General features: G+C 45.1%; 1 protein-coding gene across 1 annotated transcript; it reads right to left on the bottom strand.

Moving 5' to 3' along the window:
* Positions 1 to 7,742: 7,742 nt before the first annotated feature.
* BOD1 (biorientation of chromosomes in cell division 1) lies at positions 7,743 to 19,970 on the bottom strand. The gene is given in 4 exon segments (NM_001076200.1): positions 7,743 to 8,517; positions 9,467 to 9,663; positions 15,326 to 15,450; positions 19,593 to 19,970. Coding segments are annotated over 3 exon segments (558 nt in total). The 5' UTR covers positions 19,830 to 19,970; the 3' UTR covers positions 7,743 to 8,517; position 9,467.
* Positions 19,971 to 27,155: the final 7,185 nt, after the last annotated feature.

The following is a 27,155-nucleotide window of genomic DNA, read 5'->3' on the forward strand; positions in this document are numbered from 1 at the left end:
GGTGTCAGAAAGGAAGTGCCAAAGAGAGGTGGAGAAATGTCACACAGACACAAAAAACAGCATGGAGGGCCACACCCTGGCCAAATCTGGGACAGTTTGAGCATCAGAAGAAATAAGACTAAAATATAGAACACATTGATTAAATAGGAATCCATGGATCAACACAAATAGAAACAAATAAAAGAATAATGAGGACAAGAAAAGGTTTTCATTGCAGTAGGATGTCAACTAGTAACTGTAGAAGGAATGATGGAACTAGAAAATTACCATTTGGTACTTACTGTAGAACAGAATATTTACAAAGTCTAAAAGTACCTCCCCATGAAATATTAAACACAAAGGGACAAAACCGCAATCCGAAAGACACACCTTTAATCAAGTGATCAAGGTGAACATCACCAGCAAAAGTGAAAGTGAAGTCGCTCAGTCATGTCCGACTCTTTGTGACCCCATGGACTGTAGTCCACCAGGCTCCTCTGTCCATGGGATTTTCCAGGCAATAGTACTGGAGTGGATTGCCATTTCCTTCTCCAGGGGATCTTCCCAACGCAGGGATCGAACCGGGGTCTCCTGCATGGTAGACAGACGCTTTACCATCTGAGCAACCAGGGAAGTCACCAGCAAAGGACAAGTCTGAATCATGCACCTCATAGGGTGCTGTGGAAAGAACACAGATTCACTTCTGTAATATTCCTGCTCAAGATGCAGAGTCCGAATCTAACCACAAGGAATTGTCAGACAAACCCAAGGACTATTCTACTAAAGGTCTGGCCATTGTCTTTAAAAAGAACTATTCCAGATTGAAGGAATCGAAGGAGATGTGACAACTAAAGGTAGTGTTTGATTCTAAACCGAATCCTTTCTCTAATCAGGACAGTTGGCAAAACAGAAGGTCTGTGGGTTAACAGTAGTATTGTATTAATGTTAATTTCCTGTTGCTCTTACTGTGGCTTTGTAGTACACCATCCTTATTTGTAGGAATTATATGCTGAAGTATTTGGGGGAGATGGGACATCAGGTCAACAACCTCTCTCAACTGGTTCAGGAAAAAGTTGTTCATACTATTCTTACAACTGTTCCGTAAGTTTGAAATCATTTCAGAGGAAAAGGAAAAAGTTTGTTCAAAAAAGTTGTTAAACATCTACTGAGAGGCATGTTTGTTCAGTGCAGTGGTTGAAAGCTACACTTGGCAAAATGTGTTGTGTATATACCATGGAATATTATACAGCCTTAAAAAGGATGGAGATTCTGACACATGCTACAGCCTAGATGGACTTTAATGACCTTATGCTAGGTGAAATGTCAGTCACGATAGGACAAATACTGTATGATTCCACTTATATGAAGTTCTTAGAGCAGTCAAATGCAGAGACAAAGTAGAACGGTGGGTGCCAGCGGCTGGGGGCAGGGGGAGTGGGGAGTTATTGTTTAAAGAACATAGAGTTTCGGTTGGGGAAGGTAAAAATTCTGGAGGTGGATGGTGGCGATGTTTGCAGAACAAGATGAAGGTACATATTGTCATTGAACGAATGGTTGAGATGGTAAATTTCACGGTTTGCATATTTTCCCACAATAAAAGACACTAGAGGAGAAAAAGTCAGGCTTTGAAGGCGAACAACTTCTCAGCACTGACACTTGTTCCTGAAATCTCAGGTGAGTGCTTGTCTCTTTCTCTGTTACTGGGGACAAGGGCACTGTCTTCATACTGCAGAGTCAGAGACCCTGCACGGAAGCCCTTCAAGTCGTGGCTGTAGTGGGCAGCACATAGTGAGTTCTCAAAACAGGGCACCTCCTCTTATTCTGATCCTTTCACATCATTGCATCAACTTCACAGCTCTGCGGGTGGCTGCCATTTTCCCCAGCGCCCCCTCCCCCAACTTCCAAGAACTACTCAGCACCCAGCCAGCTCTCTTCCCCTTTCTAGGAACTTCTGCAGACAATTAGAGAGGTAGAGTGTGTCCCAGTTAAAGACATGAAAACCTTATATAAGCATATAAAGACATGCTTCGTTATGCACAGATCATCTCTGGAGGGATCTGTATAGACCCAGGTAACAGTGATGGTCTCTGGGGTCCTTAAGGGACACAGCAGGAAACTTCTCCTGTTAAACCCATTTGTACCCTTGGGATGTCTTCCCACATACAGGCGTTGCTGCTTTAAATAAATGAGAGAAATAAATAGCTGGATCAATCCATCTAGTCACCAAAGAGGGGACCTCTGTGACAACTGAGTTCCTTTGGGAGGATCTGTCTTGAGGCAGATAAGAGGAGTTCAGAAAAAGCATCTCCCTGTATTTGCTGTTCAAGTGCCAACAACTCAAAATAATGTACAAAGCAGCCTATTTTGTGGTGGCATATCCTCAATGCCTGCAGTCATAGTTTGGGGTGGCATTTTTGCTACCCTTCACCCTCATTTACAAAATGTTAAGCTGCATACACAGATTCAGTTCAGTTCAGTTCAGTCGCTCAGTCGTATCCGACTCTTTGCAATACTCTTTGGACTGCAGCACGCCAGGCCTCCCTGTCCATCACCAGCTCCCAGAGTTTACTCAAACTCAAGTCCATTGAGTCGGTGATGCCATCCAACCATCTGATCCTCTGTCGTCCCCTTCTCTTTCCTCCTTCAATTTTTCCCAGCATCAGGGTCTTTTCAAATGAGTCAGCTCTCTGCATTAGGTGGCCAAAGTATTGGAGTTTCAGCTTCAACAGCAGTCCTTCCAATGAACACTCAGGACTGGTCTCCTTTAGGATGGACTGGTTGGATCTCCCTGCAGTCCAAGGGATACTCAAGAGTCTTCTCCAACACCACAGTTCAAAAGCATCAATTCTTTGGTGCTCAGCTTTCTTTATAGTCCAACTCTTATATCCATACATGACCACTGGAAAAACCATAGCCTTGACTAGATGGACCTTTGTTGGCAAAGTAATGTCTCTGCTTTTGAATATGCTATCTAGGTTGGTCATAACTTTCCATCCAAGGAGCAAGTGTCTTAATTTCATGGCTGCAGTCACCATCTGCAGTGATTTTGGAGCCCAGAAAAATAAAGTCAGCCACTGTTTCCACTGTTTCCCCATCTATTTCCCATGAAGTGATGGGACCAGATGCCATGATCTTAGTTTTCTGAATGTTGAACTTTAAGCCAACTTTTTCACTCTCCTCTTTCACTTTCATCAAGAGGCTCTTTAGTTCTTCTTTGCTTTCTGCCATAAGGGCGGTGTCATCTGCATATCTGAGGTTATTGATATTTCTCCCGGCAATCTTGATTCCAGCTTGAGGTTCCTCCAGCCCAGCGTTTCTCATGATGTATTCTGCTGCTGCTGCTGCTAAGTCGCTTCAGTTGTGTCCAACTCTGTGCGACCCCATAGACGGCAGCCCACCAGGCTCCCCCGTCCCTCGGATTCTCCAGGCAAGAACACTGGAGTGGGTTGCCATTTCCTTCTCCAATGCGTGAAAGTGAAAAGTGAAAGTGAAGTCGCTCAGTCGTATCTGACTCTTAGCAACCCCCTGGACGGCAGCCTACCAGGCTCCTCCGTCCATGGGATTTTCCAGGCAAGAGTACTGGAGTGGGGTGCCACTGCCTTCTCCGGATTACTCTGCATATAAGTTAAATAAGCAGGGTGACAATACACAGCCTTGACGTACTCCTTTCCTGATTTGGAACCAGTTTGGTGTTCCATGTCCATATGCAGATTAACTACAGACACACCTCCCTCTGTCTTTGCCTCCGGGACACTGCCACTCGGGCACCTCTGAGAGGCTTCTGAGAACGCTGGGTGCTGGTGCCTCGTCGTACCTCCACCCACCTCTCCCTGCCGTCTCTGCCGTCACCCTCACCGCCTCCGGTGGTCCTATGTGGGCGCCCAGACAGGGATGTGAGGGAACCTCAGGCTGCTTCCCATCTTGAGAATTCTAGAGCCCAACTCACGTAACTTAACCATCTTGTCTCTTATGAAAAATTAAAGTCTAGAAGACAGCTAAAGAGATGTTTTTGAATAATTTAATCACAAGATGATGACCCTCTGGGGGAAGTACGTCCAGCTCTCACGTCCTCAGGGGCCAGTAGGGGGATGGAATGGGTGAGGCAGCCAGTGGCACCCATGCATCCCACCTGCCATCTGAAATGGTCAGCTGCCGTCACATGGGCTGACTGTTATCCGTGGGACACAAAGGCATTTCTAAACCTTGACATTCTCCTTCAGGAGTCAGAAATACAGATCTACGTGGAATCTCCCCATTTAGAAATATTGGTAAATAGTTGAAAACAAAATAAGAGACAACAGTCGCAATTCCTTGGCCGAAAGAACGTGGTTCGAGGCGCAGCAGAGCGGCCTGGCAGTTTGCAAACTCTGCCCTGTGACGTGCAAGGGGCAAACGCTGCCTAGAACTAAGGGCTTGTGTTGAGATGTCAAGTTGACTCGATTTGGGCCTACCTTTGGGACGAAGGATGGACCCTGGAGCATTGACAAATTTGAACTTGTTCTATTAATTAACAGGGAGGCAGAGTGGCAAAGGGTGAGGGGGAGGGGAAAATACAGGCTTTGAATTCACAGAGGCTTGGGTTCAAACCTTGCTTCCATACTTCATAGTTCCCTGCTTAATAGTAAGTCTTGGTTTCCTCATCCATAAAAGTCAGGAGAGACGCTACATAACAGGGTTATGAGGATTAAATGAAGTTGTGTCTAAGGAAATGTCTGCCATCTGGTAAGCAACTAGTTCACTTATTCTTACTTTCAAAGGTTTGTGAGTGAGGATACTTGATGAAAGCAACATTTCGGGAAGGATGGCCGAATGGCAGCTGGGAGACTGGAGTCAGAAAGACTGGTTAAGTCTCCGGCAGCGTTACTACTTTGAGAGGATGGGTCATTATTACGGCACGGCCTTGGAGCTGAGCCTGTCCCCAGGGGCCAGACCATAAAGGCTGCCCTCCTGGCTTCTCCACGGGTAAGGTGACGGACAGGGTGCGACGCACAGCACCAAAGAAAGCTTGGCTGTGCCAGCTGTCCTGTCTCCTTCCCAAACCCTCTTCAGCAGCCTTCGCGCAGCCAAGCAGGCAGGGCCTGGCCTCCTGCCAGTGCTAATCCAGGCGCAACTTCCAAGCCTGAACCTTGGTGCCAGCCTCAGGCACAAGCCAGGCCCTGACCTTTGCTGGGTCTCTACAGACATCTCTTCTCTATCTTGAAGAGCCACTGAAGGCTTTTCTGCAGAGTTCCTGGTAAAATTCTGCTGTTTTCGTTGTTCAGTCACTTAGACATGTCCAACTCTTTGCAACCCCATGGACTGTAGCAAACTCCTCTTCAGAAGATGGCTTAAAGCTTTTGAAAGCTTGGGACCTTCAATTACATGCAGACATTTCTAAGCCAAAAAGGCCAAATGCACAGTCCTTGCAAGGGACTAATGGCAGAATTAGCCAGAGAAATAGTTTTGCTTCTTCGGAACAAGAGACACATTTACCCACTCTGTAGGTGCTATGTGTGTTCACTAATTAAACTGTCATTACCAGTCAGCATTGCCAACTTTCCAAAAAGGTTTCTTAAAGTGGAAATGATTTTTAGTGTGCATTACAACTGTATGAAAGGCTTGCTTGCCACCCCTACCCACCCCTCCTCCCCACAGTAAGTCTCTGAATCGGTAGATCTGGGGTCAGGGCTGCGTTTCTAACAATTCCAGGAGATGCTGATGCTTCCCGCTGGTGGCTGGGTGGTTATGCTTTCAGAAGTATTGCTGTAAGGAATCTGCTGGTATTTATTCAGTCTACACTACTAGTGAGTGTTACAAAATGCATGGGAACTCCTACACCCCCAGTTGAGTAAATAGAAGCTAAGGTTAAATGACAGAAATAAGATGAAACAATGCTCGACAATCTTGATCTAGGAGCCACAAACTTCACTATAAGCCAAGGGTTATACAGTCACAACTGGGTGGACATGGTGGTTTGGTGATGCCAATGAAGTGCCCAGGCTAGTAACTGGAAAGCCGCTGGGGGCAGCAGTCTCTAGTCAGTGGGAGATGCCGCCCCGTGTCAAAGAACTGGACCGCAAACATGAACATGGGGTTCTTCATTTCATCACGACTCCAAGGCTTGGATGGTTCCTAAAGGCTGGTGTTTGTTGATGTCTTACAGAGGTTAGTTCTGTGCTTCATGAGGCTTTTGCAAATGTTAGTGGTTTTTCCAACTACAGAGAAAGAAGACTTGAGGTCTGAGACAGCTAGTTTCTTGTTTAGGAGCTTGCTGGAGCAAGGGTGCTTAGGGGTGAGATGTTTTTGGTGGCCTCATCATCAGGGAGGAATTTCCCTTTTTCTCAGAACACAGATCATTTTCTAGGCTCTGCAAGCCTAATACTCAGCATGACGACTCCGGTGAGAATGAAAAAAGGCTTAGCAGGTGACCAGTTCTTGAGGGAGGCGGCGGCTTTGGACGTCCCAGCCCCCCGAGTGCTATTTGCTCTCATTCTCCCTGGCTGCCCACTTAACTACATTTACTCAAGGGAATGTGGGAACTACTTCCATTTCAATTTGGCTCAGCTAAGTCAAAGTCAGCCTTCTGTCCCAACAGTAGTAATGTGTCTAGGTACTTCTGTAATCTGATGATTTCATTTGAAAAAATTCCCTCTGGTCTATGGTGACTCTTAGTGGATATAACAATGATTTTTAACAATGATCTCCTTGGTATTTTGGCATATTTAACATTCTGTGAAAATCAGAGTATTTCTCACTAACTAGTACATCCTTCTATAATAACGGAAAAAAAGAGAACTGAGACGGACCAAAACTGTCTGCCAAAAAGATGCACAACACAGTCACTTGCGAATTTGGGGAGAGGAAGAAGCTTCTCTGGGTTGCTCATACTGCCCGGTCAGCAGGTTGAGGCCAGTGGTGAACGGGCAGAATGCTGGTGGGGTTGAGAGGGGCTCTGTTGAGACCTCCCTTCTGGAGCAGAGGCCTCCCTGGGAAGGAGGCCCATGGTCCTGACCAGTGAGGTCCGGGTCTGAGAGGCCTCCTTGCAGAGCACAGGCCTGCAGTCCTTCCGTATCTGCCTCTTAGTGAAGAGGACTGACTGGAGGGCCCGTCTCTGGGCACTGAGGACCCGGGTGTTGAATCCCAAACTGAACAGGGCAGCAACCTGCTCTACCTGGAAGCAGAACACACTGCAGAAGTTAACTGCCACCTGCTGTAAACATGGCGTCAGTTTGCTTTAAAACAAAGGCATATGCTGCCCAAACATCCTGCTAAACACAGAAGTGCAGTCCTAACTTGTGGTTATTGATGGTAAAGGTGGAACAGGTTAAAGTCTGAGTAACAATATCCAGGAGAAGCCTCAACTAACAACCAAAGACTCTTAGTTTGAAGTAAATTTTGATATCATCCAAAGCTTGGGATGCAAAATGGCAAGGGTCAGCAGTGAAAGCATCACTTGGAACTTGTCAGAAACTTTTAGGTCTTTCTGAACTTCTGAATCAGACTTTGCATGTTGTTTAAAATCCCCTGGTGACCCTTCTGCAAGTTCGGGAACGAGCACACGGCCGTCAATTAAAGAGGAGGACCGGCAACGGTCCGGGGAAGAGAGGACCGCTTCCAGGTACACCCACTAGCTGCAGGACGGTGGTAGCTCCAAGGTGTGTCCACCAGCCCTTCATTGCCACCAAGTCATGTGTTTGCACAGGAACGGCACAGACGGAGGAGAAAGGTTATGCTCTATGTACCTGGGGTCTAAAGTTAGCTGAAGTTTCAGGGTATCAAATGAGTTAATTACAAAACTCAAGTCACTTTATTCATCTTCTAAAAAACACAAAGATGAGAATAAAATAAATACACCCAACTCACTAGCCCTTGCAGGACAGGAAGAAGCCCTGGACAGACAGCCTGCAAGTGTCTTTTCTTACACTTCAGTCTGCATCTCCTCAGGCATTCCAGGGTCCCGTGTTTTGACCCCTCTTGCAGGGGAAAGGAAGTGGAAGCTAAAAAGTCACCTACAAGAGGGTTGCAGTGGCCTTACAGCTATTTGACGCTAGTGGCTTGTAAACTCTGATTTGCAACTCTCAGAAACTGATAGTATCAAATAAGCATTGTTAAAACCCTACCACCCCTGGCTAACCTTTACTGTCAATTCTTTGAAACTGCATCTTTAGGGCTGGTTATGTTCCTTCACTGTAGCTTCTGATTATCCTCAAGCACAAACCCTAAAATCCATACACAGTCTCTAAGTTCAAGTACAAAGGTTCGCTTCAGGACAAACCCCAAAGTGATGTAGTGTTTTTTAACATGTCTGTAGTGTCTACTGGGTGTCACCCCCTGGACAGGCTAGCTGGGGGGCAGCACAGTATGGGGGCCCACATGGTCAACTTTTCTATAGCCCCACTTGCTCCCTATTCTATCTGGACACCGCCCCACAGTCAACATTGAACTCTGAAGTCAGTGAGGACTTCAGCCTGTCATCATTCTGAAGTTGTACTCTCACGTAACTGAATCCAGTTCTTCACCATTAATTCAACGGAGCTTCCAAAACATGTCAGGCATATTCTAAAAAGAAAGATAATCAAATCAAAATGTTAGTTTTGTGTTATGTTTAATTTCATGCTCCCAAAGGAATTAAGCTAGCTAGAAAGCCTTGAAGTGCATGTTTTACACTCCAGAATGGAACTGAGGTTTTCTCCTAATATAGCACAAAGGGACAATTTGTCTCATGAGTTCCCCACGCAAGCCTGATATTCTTGCTTTGTTCTCTCCCTGATGCTTAGTTTACTAATCAAAAATAACAGACACATTACAGACTCTTTGAAAGAGAACACCAACGTAGAATGTGGGGGGAAGGCACACCGTGATGGCTGAGTCCACCACGGCTTACTTGTGATAACTGCATATGTTTGTTAATGTCTCCCAACCCCTGCAAACAGCACTGTTTTGTGCATCTAGAGCTGATTTTTAAAATTAATTTCAAATGTGAAAAAGAAAAAAAGGGTGCTCAGAGCAGAGGAATCCCATGGTAACTGACAGTGGTAAACTGAAATCCTTAATAAATACTACAAGGAAACCCAAGAGGGCTTAAAGCGGGTTCTAAGCGCCACTGAGGAGGCATTTTAGCATGCACCACTGGTTTTATTCCAATTGTAAGCCCAAGTTAACTCATGTCCGGGGGAGAGACTCATTTAGGCAATTTCACAACAAGACTTTAATGTGAATTTGGCGTGTGCATACCCAGCATCCCAGCTGGTTTCTAATGAAGCATCTATTCATGGCTTAAATGTTCAGCTCTGCTGGCACAGAAAATCACACTCACTGACATATGAAAAGGCTACTAATTAGTTCTCAGTAAAAAATTACTCACAACAAAATGAAATCCATTTGCAGTAAACACTTTTCTGAACAGATAAGAAACGTGAACCTTGGTAATGGCTTGTCCCTTTTCTACCCATTTCCTGGGTCTACAAGCCAGAGGTGAATGCTCCTGGACAGAAGGCAGGACACTGACCTTAGGAAGCGTCCTGGGATGGAGCAGCAGGGTCCTGGCTTTCAGGCTCTGGAGGCGGTGCTGGCACGGCTTCTTTTTTCTGGGCTGCCAGGAACTCATGAATTGCTCGTTCTATCTGTGGTCTGAAGATGTGGTTCAGTTTGGGATCCACCACCTGGGAAATAATTCTGTCCACTCCAGCTTCCAACATCCCTGACCTTGAGAAGACAAACAGATTATTGCATTATTTAGCCTGCAAGTGTCATGGGAGAGAGCAAGAAGTATCCACCTGGTCCAAGATACAGCCCCGTGAGAGAGTGCTTTCAAAGGACGGTGCACACAGGGTTCAAGCCATGATGTCTTTAGAGGGCAAGTCATTATTCCTAATTTACAATCTCAGTCACTCCCAATGCAACCTTGTACAAAAGAACCAAACAAAACTCTACCAACGACAAACAGTAACAGTATGGTTGAAAGAATCCACGCCATGGGTAGATGTGAAAACGTCAATCTAGCAAAGCCAGCATGCCTCCCACTTGACTCCACTTCACTCAGTATCTATTCTTCTACACGTCAAAGCAAAAGTGGGCCCCAGCAGCAACCTGGCTGCTGCTGCTGCTAAGTCGCTTCAGTCATCTCCGACTCTGTGTGACCGCATAGACGGCAGCCCATCAAGCTCCCCCGTCCCTGGGATTCTCCAGGCAAGAACACTGGAGTGGGCTGCCATTTCTTTCTCCAATACATGAAAGTGAAAAGTGAAAGTGAAGTCGCTCAGTCATGTCCGACTCTTAGCGACCCCATGGACTGCAGCCTACCAGGCTCCTCCGCCCATGGGACTTTCCAGGCAAGAGTACTGGAGTGGGGTGCCATTGCCTTCTCCAAGCAACCTGGCTACCAAGCCCTAAATCTTATACAGCACAAACCAGTCAGGGCTGGGAATGCTTACAGCATCATCAGCAATTCAAAGGCCTTCAAGCTGTGCTACATACAAGGTAACGTGGAAGCAAACAAGTGAACAGACAAGAAATACATTGTTTCTAAGCCTCTAAGGGGCTAAAATACAGCCCCAGTGGTTTTTGAAATAGAACAAAAATTAGTCAAAATGTTTATATTCAAACATTAGGGGTGGGTAGCAAGGAAGATTATGGTCATAGGAAACAATCACATTTGAAGAGTTTGGAACCTAGTCCATGCAGGGTCAAACTGAATTGTTCTCCTCAAAGGATTAAAATATTCAAACACCATTCACAAGTGTGGTAGACAGGTTTTACTTACTTTCCTTTAGACTGGAGTTCTTAGGCCATTCAAGGTTTTGCTTGGGTAAAAATAGGTCCTGAGGTAATGGGGCAAATGGTGTGTTAGAGCACAGCCCAGGAGACGACTGAGCACACACACAGCGATGAGTGAGATGAGAAACAGGCCCTGAGCTGGTTAGGCTGAGCAGTCAATAAAGTGCTCCCTAAACCCAGTGGTGACAGACAGCTTATCAACAGGAAGCTTAGATGTAAATGGACCACCATTAGAGTACAGGGGCACCTGTGAACAGACCCCAGTAGACAGTGTGTGCCCACGGACCATTGAGGTCAGCAGCAGCCTGTGGGTCAGCGGGGAAGCAAAGCCACCTCACCTTAGTCCAAGCCAAGGACCTGATATCAACCTCCATCACCCTGCTTCCTGGGTCAGGTTCCCAGGTGTCTTTCCAGTTCAGATCAGTCGCTCAGTCGTGTCCGACTCTTTGCGACCCCATGAATCGCAGCACGCCAGGCCTCCCTGTCCATCACCAACTCCCGGAGTTCACTCAAACTCATGTCCATTGAGTTGGTGATGCCATCCAGCCATCTCATCCTCTGTCATCCCCTTCTCCTCCTGCCCCCAATCCCTCCCAGCATCAGGGTCTTTTCAAATGAGTCAGCTCTTTGCATGAGGTGGCCAAAGTATTGGAGTTTCAGCTTCAGCATCAGTCCTTCCAATGAACACCCAGGACTGATCTCCTTTAGGATGGACTGGCTGGATCTCCTTGCAGTCCAAGGGACTCTCAAGAGTCTTCTCCAACACCACAGTTCAAAAGCATCAATTCTTTGGCGCTCAGCCTTCTTCACAGTCCAACTCTCACATCCATACATGACCACTGGAAAAACCAGAGCCTTGACTAGACGAACCTTTGTTGGCAAAGTAATGTCTCTGCTTTTGAATATGCTATCTAGGTTGGTCATAACTTTCCCTCCAAGGAGTAAGCGTCTTTTAATTTCATGGCTGCAATCACTATCTGCAGTGATTTTGGAGCCCAGAAAAATAAAGTCTGACACTGATTCCACTGTTTCCCCATCTATTTCCCATGAAGTGATGGGACCAGATGTCTTTACGGGAGGTGAAAATCTGACCACTGAAAACAAACCAAGAGTACAGCTCCCTTTCCTGGAGATTTTAAAAGTGCCAGGTGGAAGTAAGAAGTATTGTCAGGTGCCTAAAACAGAAGATGGAACAAACAACTATCATATAGGTTCCTCCAGGCTGGAGACTAGGATACGGCGTCTGGGCCTGAGCAGCGGAGCGGGGCTGGTCAGCCAGTGCTGAGGGCTGCAGTGTCGCACTGGCAGGGTTAAGGAGTGAATCCTCACTGTAAAACGTCATCAGAATTTGCCTCAAATTCAAAATGTTAGCAGGAATCACAGACAAATGTCTCAGTATGACATCCAAATTCATGTTTTCAGGTTAAATACATTCTAGATCAAACTGAAAATTATTAAGCAGGGAATAATTACATAGATGGTAAAACTATGGAAAAAAAAAAGGCAAGGAAATAAGGACCATCCAAGTGAGGAGTATGGTCAACTTCTGAGAGGAGGACGGGTACCGGGAGAGGTGGGAGGCAGGGCTGGGTTGGGTAGGGCGTGGGGTTTGCAGGGTGCTGGTAATATTCTATTTCTCAACCTGGGTGGGACTACAGGGATGTTCTAATTATTTGTTATACTGCATTTCTGTTGTAAGCACTTTTCTGTGTTACATTTCACATGAAGGGTATATGAAGAGAAGTGCCACATGCATACCTCAAGGATGATATCAACACGCATTAGAAATTAAGAGTAATGCTGACAGTCTTCATGCCATTATTGGCACCTTTTCAAATATTTAAATTATTTTGTGCTTTATTTTCTTAATATGGTTGCCAATCTTTTAGAAGGTAGGGTTAAAAAAGTTTCATCTGATTTGTTACTTAAGCTGTCAAATAGTTTTTTTTTAAGGACTAGCAATAAGTCATATGCAGAGTACGTCATGAGAAATGCTGGGCTAGATGAAGCACAAGCTGGAATCAAGATTGCTGGGAGAAATATCACTAACTTCAGATATATAGGTGACACTACACTTACAGCAGAAAGTGAAGAAGAACTAAAGAGCCTCTTGATGAAAGTGAAAGAGGAGAGTGAAAAAGTTGGCTTAAAGCTCAGCATTCAGAAAACAAAGATCATGGCATCTGGTTCCATCACTTCATGGCAAATGGATGGGGAAACAATGGAAACAGTGAAAAACTTTATTTTGGGGGGCTCCAAAATCACTGCAGATGGTGACTGCAGCCATGAAATTAAAAGACACTTACTCCTTGGAAGAAAAGTTATGACTAACCTAGACAGTGTATTAAAAAGCAGAGACATTACTTTGCCAACAAAGGTCCATCTAGTCAAGGCTATGGTTTTTCCAGTAGTCATGTATAGATGTGAGAGTTGGACTATAAAGAAAGCTGAGGGCCGAAGAACTGATGTTTTTGAACTGTGGTGTTGGAGAAGACTCTTGAGAGTCCCTTGGACTGCAAGGAGATTCAACCAGTCCATCCTAAAGGAAATCAGTCCTGAATATTCATTGGAAGGACTGATGCTGAAGCAAAAACTTCAATACTTTGGCCACCTGATGTGAATAACTGAATCATTTGAAAAGAATCTGATGCTGGGAAAGACTGAAGGCGGGAGGAGAAGGGGATGACAGAGGATGAGATGGCTGGATGGCATCACCGACTCAATGGACATGAGTTTGAGTAAACTCTGTGAGTTGATATGGACAGGGAGGCCTGGCATGCTGCAGTCCATGGGGTTGCAAAGAGCTGGACACGACTGAGCGACTGAACTGAGACTGAGCAATAACTCATATAAGGACCAGTGCCAGATGTGAAACAACTGTTCTGTGCGTAGCAGCCACTGTCCCCTTCTCTTTGAAGGACTCCTGTGCCAGTCTGCTCACCAGAGGAACAAGGCCATGGGGTAATGAATCCAGAATGACAAGGTACTGGGCATCTTCTGGAATCATGCTTCTTCCCTAACTTTGAGAGCTTTTATAAATTTTACATTTAGAAAGATTCAGATTTCATCAGCCATATTTAAAGTGCCAACATGTTAATAAACATTCTTTTCTACTTTACAAAACTTTCTATTTTGAAATTATATATTCATAGAAAGTTGCAAAGAAATACATAGGGAGGTCCATGCTCTCTTTACCCAGATACCTCTAAAGCTTGTACTGTGCACAACTGCAGTACAATATTGAAGCCAGGAACATAAGAGGGAAGGTTCTGTAACCATATGTGGTGATGGATGTTAACTAGTTATTGTGGTGATCATTTCAAAATATACATGAATTGAATGCTTGAAACTAATTACAACTGAAACCAATAAGCTGTATGTCAACAATACCTCCGAAAAGGCAGGGGGTGGGCAAAACCCCCCAGAAAACCAGCATGGGTACTCGACCTCATTTACATCCCAGTTATAGCTGCATTTGTGTGTCTGCATACGCGGCTCTGTGCAATTTTATCGTAAGAAACCTCATGAACCACAATTACTCACTTGTATCCCACCCTCTTTCAGCTACCCTTTCCTAGCCACACTCACATCCCTCCAACCCTAAGCCCTAGCAATCACTCATCTATTTTCCATCTCTATAATTACATGTCAGTTCACAAATGTTATGGAAGTGGAATCATGCACCATGTATCTTTTTGATACTGTTTTTTTTCACTTACCACAATTCCCCACCATTTCTCTTTTTAAAGAGGAAAGCATCACAAGCTTTTAGATATTCCAGGAGAGTGAGAGGATCAAAACCTGAACATAAGCACTGGTATTAAGAAGAAAAAAGAAAAAGCTTATCTCAGGACACCAGATTTCACGAGCCACCTCCACTTTTGTGCCCAGTGACACGCAGAAGTCACTTGGATGTGCAATCAATAGCACCTCATTAACTGAGGTCCAGTTTGCTATTATGAAAAATACACTTTAATAAAACCTCATGCCTTCTTGAACACTACCACTGCACTTTAGAGGGGTCATGTGGATTCAGAAAGTCTGTGTAACTCACACCTGCTTGTGAGAAGATCCAGCTGCTCTTGCCCAAGGCTCACTGATATATCGGTATGAGCTTCAGTGTATGTTCATGCTACACTGAAAACTTCAAAGACCCTGAAATATGTCTTACAATTTGGAATACCTTTCCTGGTAGAGACGTGCACAGGAGGCCTCTGTAGGTGTCAAGAATTTTAACTGAGTTCTTTGCTTACTTGAACTTAACTGGGGGGTGGGGGTGGGGGTCTGCTGCAACTTGTATGTCATATTTGCTAGAAGGTACCATGCACTTGGGGCTTCCCAGGTGGCTCAGTGGTAAAGAATTTGCCTGCCAATGCAAGAGCCACAGGAGACACAAGTTCAACCCCTGGGTTGGGAAGACCTCCCAGAGGAGGAAATGGCAACCTACTCCAGTATTCCTGCTAGGATAATCCCGTGGACAGAGGAGCTTGGTGGGCTGCAGACCATGCACTTGACCAAACAGGGCCTTTCACTGGCCTTTGGAGTCACACTTGTGGTTACTGCCTTTTCACTTTCAATTCTGCTTACTTACTGAACCACACTCTGCCTCAGACCATTTCGCAACTGGTTTTTGTTCATCGTGGGATTCCATTCCTGCTTGTCCAGATGTGTTGACACAAAATTATCCACTTTTTGCCTCAGGTTTTGGTAAGCTGGCTAAAATATTAAAAAAAAAAGGGGGGGGGGTCAAGGTCAGAAGTTACACACATCAAACTTTTATAAATTTGCCATTCAGATCACAGATTTTCATAGGAATACAGAATTTCAAGTCCTTAATTACACTCCTAGCATGTCTATGAAGGCCACCATACAGCACAGCAGAGCGTGGACTAATGACCAACACGTGTGCCCACTTTAGGGCATGCATGTGTGAGTGCTAAGCTACTTCTGCTGCTGCTGCTGCTAAGTCGCTTCAGTCGTGTCTGACTCTGTGCGACCCCATAGACGGCAGCCCACCAGGCTCCCCCGTCTCTGGGATTCTCCAGGCAAGAACACTGGAGTGGGTTGCCATTTCCTTCTCCAGTGCACAAAAGTGAAAAGTGAAAGTGAAATCGCTCAGTCGTGTCCGACTCTTAGCGACCCCATGGACTGCAGCCCACCAGGCTCCTCTGTCCATGGGATTTGCCAGGCAAGAGTACTGGAGTGGGGTGCCATTGCCTTCTCCTAAGCCACTTCAGTTGTGTCCAACTCTTTGCAACCCTGTGGAGTGCAGCCCGCCAGGCTCTTCTGTCCATGGGATTCTCCGGGCAAGAATAGTGGAGTGGGTTGCCATGCCCTCCTCCAGGGGATCTTCCAGACCCAGGGATCAAACCCATGTCTCTTATGTCTCCTGCATTGGCAGGCAGGTTCTTTACCACTAGCACCACCTGGCAGGTAGGTCTGAGGCCAGAGGCTCTACTGCGCCGATTACTTTTCAGATAACTCTATGAGGGTGGTCCTATTAGCTCTCTTCTGCATTCATGTTCAAGGATTTAGGTTTAGAAAAAGTAAACAACTTGCCTACAAGGCTAAAATGTGGCAAAGTCAAGGTCAGACCCAGGCCATTTCCAAAACAAAGGAACTGAGTTCTAGCCCGGCTCTACTGCTTACTAGCTCTCTGACTTTCAACAAGGCAACCAACCTGAGTCTCAGTTATTTCCATCTGTAAAACAAATACTGCCCCACTTACCTCATAGGGTATTCTCAGCAACAAGCAAAGCCTCTGTGTAAAATGAAGCCACCCAGCCCTCACAAACACAGACTGAAGTCAAAGTCTATGGAACACTGGGAGAGGCTGACAGGAAGCAAAACTTAAGTCCCCAGAGGAGCCTGACTGGCAGCACTGCTCTCTTAAAGCCAACTAGTATGAGGAGAACAAAATCAGAAAGGAACTGGATGAACACAAGGGATGCATGTGAACACAATGTGCATTCTGAGCCTCCAAGACCTTCTGGCACCATCAGCTGCTGTTGTCCAAACCAGGTGTAACAGTGTGCATCGCCGTTTCACACTTTACGCCTCTCTCCTCCCACTGTGGCCAGGGACCACTTCCCTGCCCCTTGAGGTTGCATTTAGCAGTGTGATTTTATTTGGCCAATGAAGCGTCTGGTAGCTCAGCTGGTAAAGAATCTGCCTGCAACGCAGGAGACCCTGGTTTGATTCCTGGGTTGGGAAGACCGCCTGGAGAAGGGAAAGGCTACCTACTCCAGTATTCTGGCCTGGAAAATTCCATGGACTGTATAGTTGGACACGGCTGAGTGACTTTCACTTTGATAATACTGTGTCGCTGACAAGAAGTCCTAACGTGGTTGTGGCATCTGGCATGGCTCTGGTGCTCTGGTGACCTCCTATGAGGGTCTATTCTTTGCAACCTCTGTCCCTTGGGCCTGGGATGCAGGAAAACTACACATGCAGAGATCTTCTCCCAACCACAGCTTGGATCTAAGCCCAGGTTGCCTATAGCTGAGCCACCAAGTCTATCCAGATCAGCTGAACTTTAGCTGACTTGCAGTCCCATCAGCATGCAAACAAATGCTTATTATAAGCCACTGAGATCTGGTTTACTATGCAGTGTTACTCTGGCAAAAGTCTGTTAACAGTCAGGTATTTGACACTGACAAAGGAATCAAGAGGCCTCAATTCTGTGAGTGGGCTCTTCCCAAAGGCCATGACTCACAAACAAAGACTCTCCACCAAACCTGAAAAGAGAAAGGCAGGGAGATGGATGAGGACTAAAATTCAAAGATACCCATGTACTATCCACCTAGCAAGCCCTTCTTCCTGGTAATTACCTTCCCTTCTTCACAAGGATAGGGCAGTGGGTGCTACATTCTCCTGGCCACAGGGGTGGCTGCCTGACCCAGGTTTAGACAATGTAGGTATTTCCTGGGTTTGTTTTTTTTTTTTTCCTTTAACTGGAAACATTTTGAGAGGAAGCAGCTGTAAGATGTAACCAAAAGTACTAGTAACCAAATGGATGACTCTGCTCTGCAGTGACATAGGGTTAGATAGCCCTGGTGGAGAATTCTTGGTTCCAAATGCATCCCTACCCTTCTGGCAGTTTTTTAAATTCTATCCTTCCTTGGATTCCCACGAGTCAATAGATTCTCCCCCTTTGCTCACAGGAGTTAGAGTTAGATTTGTCACTTGTAACCATCAATCCTGATACTGTATCTTTTACTATTCAAAATAATTCACCCAGTTTTAGGTAGGACTGGTTACTGAAAAGGACAAAAGACAGCTAATGTCACCAACCAAACTCTAACCTTAACAGACCCTGACAACATAGAAAAATCCCTTCAGTTCATGAAGTGAAAGATCTACAGTGCCTGTCACTAACGTTTTATTATACTACCACTTTCTCTTAACCTATCATTCTATTTATTTATATTTTGGATGCATTGCAAAGTAAATTACAAACATCAGCAGTACACATTCCCTTCCATACATCTGCAGTCTGGGGTGGAACCTAACAATATGCAAATCTAACAAGTTCTTAGCTGATGCTGATGATCCCAGGACCACACTATGAGAAACCTGGGACTAAAGCAACAAAGGATGTGCCTGGAGACACACTACCTCAAGACTAAAGCAACCTGGTGACAACCAGAAAGAACATCTAAGGGGGTGTTAAGTGGTGAAGGCTCCGCTTCCCTCTACCCCAACAGATTCTCAATACCGACTAAAACAAATGTATACTACATTGGTTAGGCCACGTAAAACCTAATGAGACATAAGAAACATAGTGGAGAACTTGCGATGGGAAGCTGAGAGTACCCAGGACTGGAAAACGTGAAAGTTCTGTCAATACGTATGTTAAAAAAGAAAAATTAAGTATCCCATCTCAAGGAGAGAACTGCTCCGTGAGTTTTTTAATATTGGAGAATAACAGTATACGCTACTTACTATACATATTATCTGGTCTACACTTCAGTTTTCTACGCCAGAATATACACTTTGAGGACAGGATAGTGACATGCTTGACTCTGTGTCCAGAAACCTCACCAATAAATGTTTAATGGATAACCTATCTTTAAGGCCTAGTTCTAAGCTCACAATCTTCCTGTGAGGTAGGCAAAAGATTTCCATGTTGGGCTCAGAGAGGAGAAATCACTTCCCTAGAGGAGCCCATTCAGTAAGAGAGCCTCCTATGTCTACAACCACAGTCTTGTGAGAGAAACTTCTGAAAAGGGAGTAAAAAAAGATTTCGGCGACCACTCTTTGTCTGACACTTAACACCGGTGACTTCACTGAACCCAAATGAATCTGGGCAAGGTCAAGTGAAACAGTATTAGTCGGTTGACCTATGGCATTAGGATCTAACGGAGAATCTTTCAACCAATGATGGAATACAAAATACGGGTGCTGCTTCTACGAAAACGTACCTTAATTAACTGCATACTCAAGCCTGCAAATCACTGAGCTGGAGAAAAGGAAGAAAGGCTGATGTTTGTGCATTCAAACCATTCCTGCTTACTTACCCGGTTTTCTCCAGTGTTGTTAACATACTGAGATTTGTTACTGTTGTGCTTAAAGGAGTCTCATCTTGGGAAATACAGGGTCGAGGTTGTAAAACCCGTACTGGGTCCCCAAGTTCAGAGATGCTGTTGGGCTAAGCAGCACAGAGCAAGGATGGGGCGGGAAGCCGAACGCACGTGGACATCCCTCAGAAAGCTTCCTATACTGCCCCAAGCGGTCTCCTCGCTGCTGAGATTTGAAAAGTACCTTTTGTTTTTCTCTAGGATTTGGAAATGCGAAGCTGCAGCCATAGCAGCCTCACGCCCACCCGCCCCCCGTGAGCCCAAGCCGCCTCTGCTGACCTTGGTGTCCACGTCGGCCAGGCAGTCCCGGCGGAAGCTGTCAAACAGACCCCGGCTCTTGAGCTGCTCCACGATGAGCGCGATGAGCTGCGGGTCGCCCGGGGGCAGTGACGCCGGGTTGATGGGGCCGCCGCTCCCGCCGGCCCCGCCGCCGCCCGCCGCTGCCCCAGCCGAGGCCGGGCCCGCGCCGCCGCCGCCCACCGCGCCGGTGCTCCCGCCGCCCCCGCCGTCAGCCATGGCTACGCGCCGGGCCCGCCAACGGGCCCGAGTAAGGCTTCCTCTCAGGAACAGAGGGCCCAGGTCGTGGAGAGGCGGCGGAGGGGCCCGAAAAGGAGAAGGCGGCGGCGGCGGGGACGTAGGAGGAAGGGGCGGCGGCGGCGTCGACAGCGGCCGCAGCAGTCTCTCAGGTAGCAGAGCTGCTGCCGGAGGCGGCGGAAACCACCCGCCGCGTCCCGGACGCTCTCCGGATGACGTCACCGCTGACCTTTGCATTGTGGGGCGGGAGGTCTTCCGGCAGGCAGCTCCCTCTCTCTTATAGGCAGAGATCTGGCGGACGGAAACTACATCTACCGGCAGGCTCCGGGCTCGCGTCTCCAGTTTGTGGGACAGGATGGGACTTGTAGGCGTAGGCCCTAGTGATTGCTGCAGCATGGGCTGGCCTTCCTCGCCCTCACCCGGTACTGCCCCCTCGCTCTAAATCTGCGCATTCCCAGAGTACCTGATTTTAAGAATCGTCTGCTAGGCTGATTGAATATATAGGTTAACAGGTTTGTCTCTTAGAGATTCTGATTCAGTATTTCTAGGTCGTGGCCTGGGAATCCGTGATTTTTACATGTATTCCCACGCCCTTCTTGAGCAACAAATATGATCTGGGAAATGTGGGAAGCAGTGGACTAGTCACATTTTTTAAATTCAAAAATTGTGGGTTTTATTTCCCCTTCTGATTTTAGTAGAAATACATACTTATTTTAGAAAATTGAAAAATAACAGAAAATTGTGCTGTAAAAAAGTTCCCTGATTTTGTGTGTGTGTGTATTTCCTTCCGGATAGCTTTTTTTTTTTTTTTGACTTGCTTGGTCAGTTCTGTGTGACTCTTTGCAACACCCATGGACTGTGGCTTGTCAGACTCCTCTCTCCATGGAATTTTCCAGGCAAGAATACTGGAGTGGGTTGCTATTTCCTTCTCCAGGGGATCTTCCCCACTCAGGGAACAGAACTCTAATTTCCCGTGTCCCCTGCTTTGGCAGGTGGATTCTTTACTACTGAGCCACCTGGGAAGCCTATAATAATAATAAGTGAATGTTGAGTAATTGGAATATTACAGGCATGATACCAAGTACTTTATATACACTACTTCATAATCTAAAAAGCAGTTATTATCGCTATTTTGCAGATCCAAAAATGGAGGCACAGAGTTTGTTACCCTGATCACCTAGCTAAAGGTGCAAGAGGAGGGGTTGAAGTCAGGTCTCCTGAATCCAAATCTTGGCGATGTTTAAGCTAAGGTGTACTACATTTTGCGAGCTAGCTGATATCAAAGGTAAGGCTTTTTTTCTTATTTTTTTTTGTAGCTACAATTCATCATTGGAACTGCCACCACTATCCTCTCTTCCTTTCAGCTTTTGCCTGTTACTGACTGAACTCTTGCCCATAACCTAGGCATTGTTATTTCCTCATCTTCCATAAGCAGTGGAGGATATGTAAATAATAAATTCTTCAATATCCTTGGCTCCTAAGAAAAGAAATAATAGAGATCTCTCTATTATGGATGCGCTCCACTCCAACATTTCCCATGTAAAAGCATTTAGCCCTTAAAATGAATACTGGGGTGTTATAGTTTATACTCAGCCTTTAACTCAAGTTCACTCTTCCTCAAAGGTTAAGTTAACAACCAACATTATCTCTTAATACTTCAGCCATCCTGGGGATTTCATAATGACTATTTCTCCTAATTGTTCCCACACTTATCACCCACTTTTAGCCCCAGGAGAGGCCTGGGTTCAGGCTGCCTGGGCCCCCAAGTTCATTCTTCTCTAAACTCTCTGATCACTTTGGCCAGCCTCTTCTCCATTTTGACAGGCACATCTTACTCTCTTTCCTCAGGGTAAACTTTTCTGACCTTCTGACCTAATTGGTTTTATCTCACTTTTATAGACTCTCAAAGCCTCTTTCTTGTAACAATTATTATAATTGAAAGTGAATAATTTATAGGTAAATTGGCCACCTGTTCCCACGGCTAAAGTTTTAGAGCCAGGACCGCAGCTTGCTGTTCATCACCATGTTTCCAGCCCATAGCTCAATACCTAGCTGAAACTACATTTTGGTCCATTTCCTATAATCATGGGGTAAAGTCAGAGAGACAGTCTGTGTTGGGGGTGGGTGGAAGAGGGTGTCATTTGTAGCCACCATTTGCAGAAAAAGCAGGGGATGATGGATTAATCCATCATGACCAAACGGATAAGTGATCCTGGAGACTGACAGCAAATGGTTTAATCGTTTGTCAGTCTCATGAGGACCTTGTATCATATCCTAGTTGCTAGAATTCTGAACTGTGAAAACAGGTTGAATCTTATAGCTGTGACCTTGTGTCTGGAATCGCTATAAATGGGTTGTGGTGGGGTCAAGGGAATGAAGAGAAAGTAATCAAGACTTGTGCAGTTGCTAAGTCCTATTTGACTCTGTGACCTCATGGACTGCAGCACACCAGACTTCCCCGTCCTTCACTATCTCCCGGAATTTGCTCAAATTCATGTCCATTGAGTCGGTGATGCCATCCAATCATCTCATCCTCTGTCACTCCCTTCTCCTGGTTTATTACTCATCCAGAGTTGCAGTAAGTTTCCACTACACCCAAAATACAAAGACATGTAATATACAATGACTGTCACCAGGGAGCGCCATTGCTGTATTAATAATCCAGGATCTTTAGAAATTTCTACGCAGATATTGTTTTAATTTTGGCCCAGGTAGTGATCTCATTTTCAGATATCCTTTAGGAAAAAATAATCATTGCTTCTCATTGTTACAATTGGTCTGTAGCACATTGCCTGAGCCCTGTGAATTGTACATACTAAGGACTGGAATATTTTATGTCAACGACTACAAGGCTAAACCTGGATGTCCAAAAGAGAGAGGGCAGAAACTGGAAATGAGATCCATAATTTGCCAAGGGAGATATGAAAAAGCAGCCAGGCATGAGGGCTTCTGCATCAGATGACACTGGATTGGAATCCTGGCTGCATCGCTTTGGGGTGGTGTGACTGGGAAAGTCGCGTCATGTCTCAGAGCCTTAGTTCCTCACGGCTCTGGTGAGGATGAAGCTTCAGTTTGACATTCTAGTTAGTGTAATTCCTGGTCCCCAGCCAATGTTGATAATATAATACAGTCACAAGTTTACGTTTGGGTGGGGAAGTTATTTAATTAACCAGTGTCTCCTCTACTAACTTCTAAATTACATGAAGGAAGGGTTTGTCTGTTTTATCATTGTGTCCTTAGCACCTAAATAGTGCCTGTACGTATAGGCTCTTGGTAAATATGGATGAATGAAAAAAATAATGAGTAAATGGGAAATTTGCTCTTCTAAGTATATAATGTAATGTAATGTTAGTCGCTCAGTTGTGTCTGGCTCTTTGTGGCCCATGGACTGTATTCCTCCAGGCTCCTTTATCCATGGAATTCTCCAGGCAAAAATACTGGAGTGGGTTGCCATTCCCTTTTCCAGGAGATCTTCCCAACCCAGGGATTGAACCCTGGTCTCCTGCATTGTAGGAGGATTCTTAACCATCTTCTAAGTATCAGTTCAGTTCAGTTGCTCAGTCGTGTCCGACTCTTTGCAACCCCATGGACTGCAGCACACCAAACTTCCCTGTCCATTACCAACTCCCGGAGCTTGCTTAAACTCATGTCCATTGAGTCGGTGATGCCATCCAACCATCTCATCCTGTCGTCCCCTTCTCCTCCCACCTTCAATCTTTCCCAGCATCAGAGTCTTTTCAGATGTGTCAGTTCTTTGCATCAGGTGGCCAAAGTGTTGGAGTTTCAGCTTCAACAGCAGTCCTTCCAATGAATATTCAGGACTGATTTCCTTTAGGATTGACTGGTTTGATCTCCTTGCAGGCCAAGGGACTCTCAAGAGTCTTCTTCAACACCATACTTCAAAAGCATCAATTCTTCAGCGGTCAACTTTCTTTATGGTCCAACTCTCACATCAGTACATGACTACTGAAAAAACCATAGCCTTGACTAGACGGACTTTTGTTGGCAAAGTAATGTCTCTGCTTTTGAATATGCTGTCTAGGTTGGTCATAACTTTTCTTCCAAGGAGTAAGTGTCTTTTGATTTCATGGCTTCAGTCACCATCTGCAGTGATTTTGGAGCCCAAAAATAAAGTCTGACACTGTTTCCACTGTTTCCCCATCTATTTGCCATGAAGTGATGGGACTGGATGCCATGATCTTCATTTTCCGAATGTTGAGCTTTAAGCCAACTTTTTCACTCTCCTCTTTTACTTTCATCAAGAGGCTCTTCAATTCCTCTTCGCTTTCTGCCATAAGTGTGCTGTCATCTGCATATCTGAGGTTATTGATATTTCTCCTGGCAATCTGGATTCCAGCTTGTGCTTCATCTAGCCCGGCATTTTGCATAATGTACTCTGCATATAAGTTAAATAAGCATGGTGACAATATACAGGCTTGATGTACTCCTTTCCCAATTTGGAACCAGTCTGTTTTTCCATGTTCAGTTCTAACTGTTCCTTCTTGACCTACATACACGTTTCTTAGGAGGCAGGTCAGGTGGTCTGGTATTCCCATCTCTTTAAGAATTCTCCACAGTTTGTCCTGACGCACACAGTCAGCGGCTTTGGCGTAGTCACTAAAGCAGAACTAGATGTTTTTCTTGAACTCTCTTGCTTTTCCCATGATCCAGCAGATGTTGGCAATTTGATCTCTGGTTCCTCTGCCTTTTCTAAATCCAGCTTGAACATCTGGAAGTTCATGGTTCATGTACTGTTGAAGCCTGGCTTGGAGAATTTTGAGCATTACCTTGCTAGCATGTGAGATGAGTGCAATTGTGCGGTAGTTTGAACATTCTTTGGCATTGCCCTTCTTTGGGATTGAAATGAAAACTGACCTTTTCCAGTCCTGTGGCCACTGCTGAGTTTTCCAAATTTGCTGGCATATTGAGTGTAGCACTTTCACAGCATCATCTTTTAGGATTTGAAATAGCTCAACTGGAATTCCATCACCTCCACTAGCTTTGTTCATAGTGATGCTTCCTAAGGTCCACTTGACTTTGGACTCCAGGATGTCTGGCTCTAGGTCAGTGATCACACCATCATGATTATCTGGGTCGTGAAGATTTTTTATACAGTTCTTCTGTGTATTCTTGCCACCTCTTCTTAATATCTTCTGCTTCTGTTAGGTCCCTACCATTTCTGCCCTTTATTGTGCCCATGTTTGCATGAAATATTCCCTTGATATCGCTAATTTTCTTGAAGAGATCTCTAGTCTTTCCCATTTTATTGTTTTCCTCTATTTCTTTGCACTGATCGCTGAGGAAACCTTTCTTATCTCTCCTTGCTATTCTTTAGAACTTGCATTCAGTTGGGTATCTTTCTTTTTCTCCTTTGCCTTTAGCTTCTGTTCTTTTCTCAGCTATTTGTAAGGCCTCCTCAGACAACCATTTTGCCTTTTTGTGTTTCTTTTTCTTGGGGATGGTTTTGATCACTGCCTCCTGTACAGTGTCATGAACCTCCATCCATAGTTCTTCAGGCACTCTGTCTATCAGGTCTAATCCCTTGAATCTATTTCTCACTTCCACTGTATAATCGTAAGGGATTTGATTTAGGTCATACCTGAATGGTCTAGTGGTTTTCCCTACTTTCTTCAATTTAAGTCTGAATTTTGCAATAAGGAGTTCATGATCTGAGCCACAGTCAGCTCTGGGTCTTGTTTTTGCTGACTGTATAGATCTTCTCCATCTTTGGTTGCAAAGAATATAATCAGTCTGATTTTGGTGTTGACCATCTGGTGATGTCCATGTGTAGAGTCTTCTCCTGTGTTGTTGGAAGAGGGTGTTTGCTATGACCAGTGTGTTCTCTTGGCAAAACTCTTCTAAGTATAGGAATAGGCTATTCAAGATTTTTGATACTGCCCTCCACCAAATGGCAGAATATCATCAATATACTGGCTGTGTTTACAGAGGGGTCAGGTGCAATCCAGTGAGCTTTCCATAATGAATGACTGAACTGAGCTAGGAGCCTGGAGCTGAGAGCAGGCCCTAAGGTTAGAGGGAAATCTGTGGGTTGCCTTGATATCCTTCCAGTCTTTCAGGAGCATTCCAGAGTCCGGGGCTGCATTTAGACACCACGCCCAGTTGGGTTAGACAGGTTGTTGGTCCTCATTCATGTTTATGGTGTGGCCCTTTTTCTCCTTGCTTCCATATGTTCATCCAAAGAGCCTTACTAAGTCTTAGGCCATACAGATGTTCATTTTTTAATTGACAGTATACGGCGTTTCTCGAAATTTGCTGTCTGTAGTATATTGGCTACATCTGCACCAAGGGATCTCAGCTGCTTTTTGTTTATTTCTTTGTGATGTTTTCCAGAATCTCTAATGACCGACTGGATCCAAACACACACTCAGAAAACAAGGCTTTGATAAGCAGGTGTCCTCAGCACCGATCAATACTATCACTGCCTCTCCCACCAAATGTGCATCTTAGATAACATTTCAGGCTGCAATGTTTTTAGCACATTGTCATTTCAAATTCTTATTACTAAAGGATGCTTAGTGAAAGAAGTGATCTGATATAATGTAAGAAAAGAATGGGAAGTTTGAAATCTGGGTTGAGTTTGGATTGGGAACCTCTCTTATCATGTGTGTGACCTTGAACCATCCATGAACCAGTCTGAGCCTCAGTTTGCTCATCTGTAAAATGAGAATATTAATACTTGCTATTTGTTGTTGTAAAACAGATAGTATGTATGCGGAACCTGACACATAGTTGGCACTCAATAGCTAATAGCTAATAATATGGCCTTGATACAACTTCCTAGTGTACTCAGTTGTAGTCTGTTATGGGGCAGAAATCTTGATTAATATGTGTTTATTTTATAATTTTTTTTTAAGTATTTGTTTTTATTTGGCCACTCCAAGCCCTCACTGTAGCAGACGGGATCTTTTAGTCTCAACATGTGGAATCTAGTTGTCTGGTCAGGAGTTGAACCTTGGCCCCGTGGTTAGGAGGGTGGAGTCTTAGCAGCTGGACTTCTGGGAAGTCCCAATATGTATTTTGAATTATACTTGCTACTTGCTAGTTTTGATCTTTTGATTACATAGAGAGCCTCTTAGCCAGCCCCTGCACTGATGGCCTCAGGGAAGCCAGGCTCACAGTTGGGCCGTCCACGCTACTGCTGTTGGGATCTGGATCCATTCTGTCTGTCTTCTGTTTTCACACAGACAATGCTACCTGTCATTCTCCAGTGACTCCCCTGTTGATTCATTTGCTTCTAGTTGCCTACCCAGTATCCACTCCCTGTCTTATCATCCAAACCCAGTTTTC

Source organism: Bos taurus, chromosome 20 (genome assembly GCF_002263795.3).
Source record: "Bos taurus isolate L1 Dominette 01449 registration number 42190680 breed Hereford chromosome 20, ARS-UCD2.0, whole genome shotgun sequence".
Taxonomy (NCBI): Eukaryota; Metazoa; Chordata; class Mammalia; order Artiodactyla; family Bovidae; genus Bos; species Bos taurus.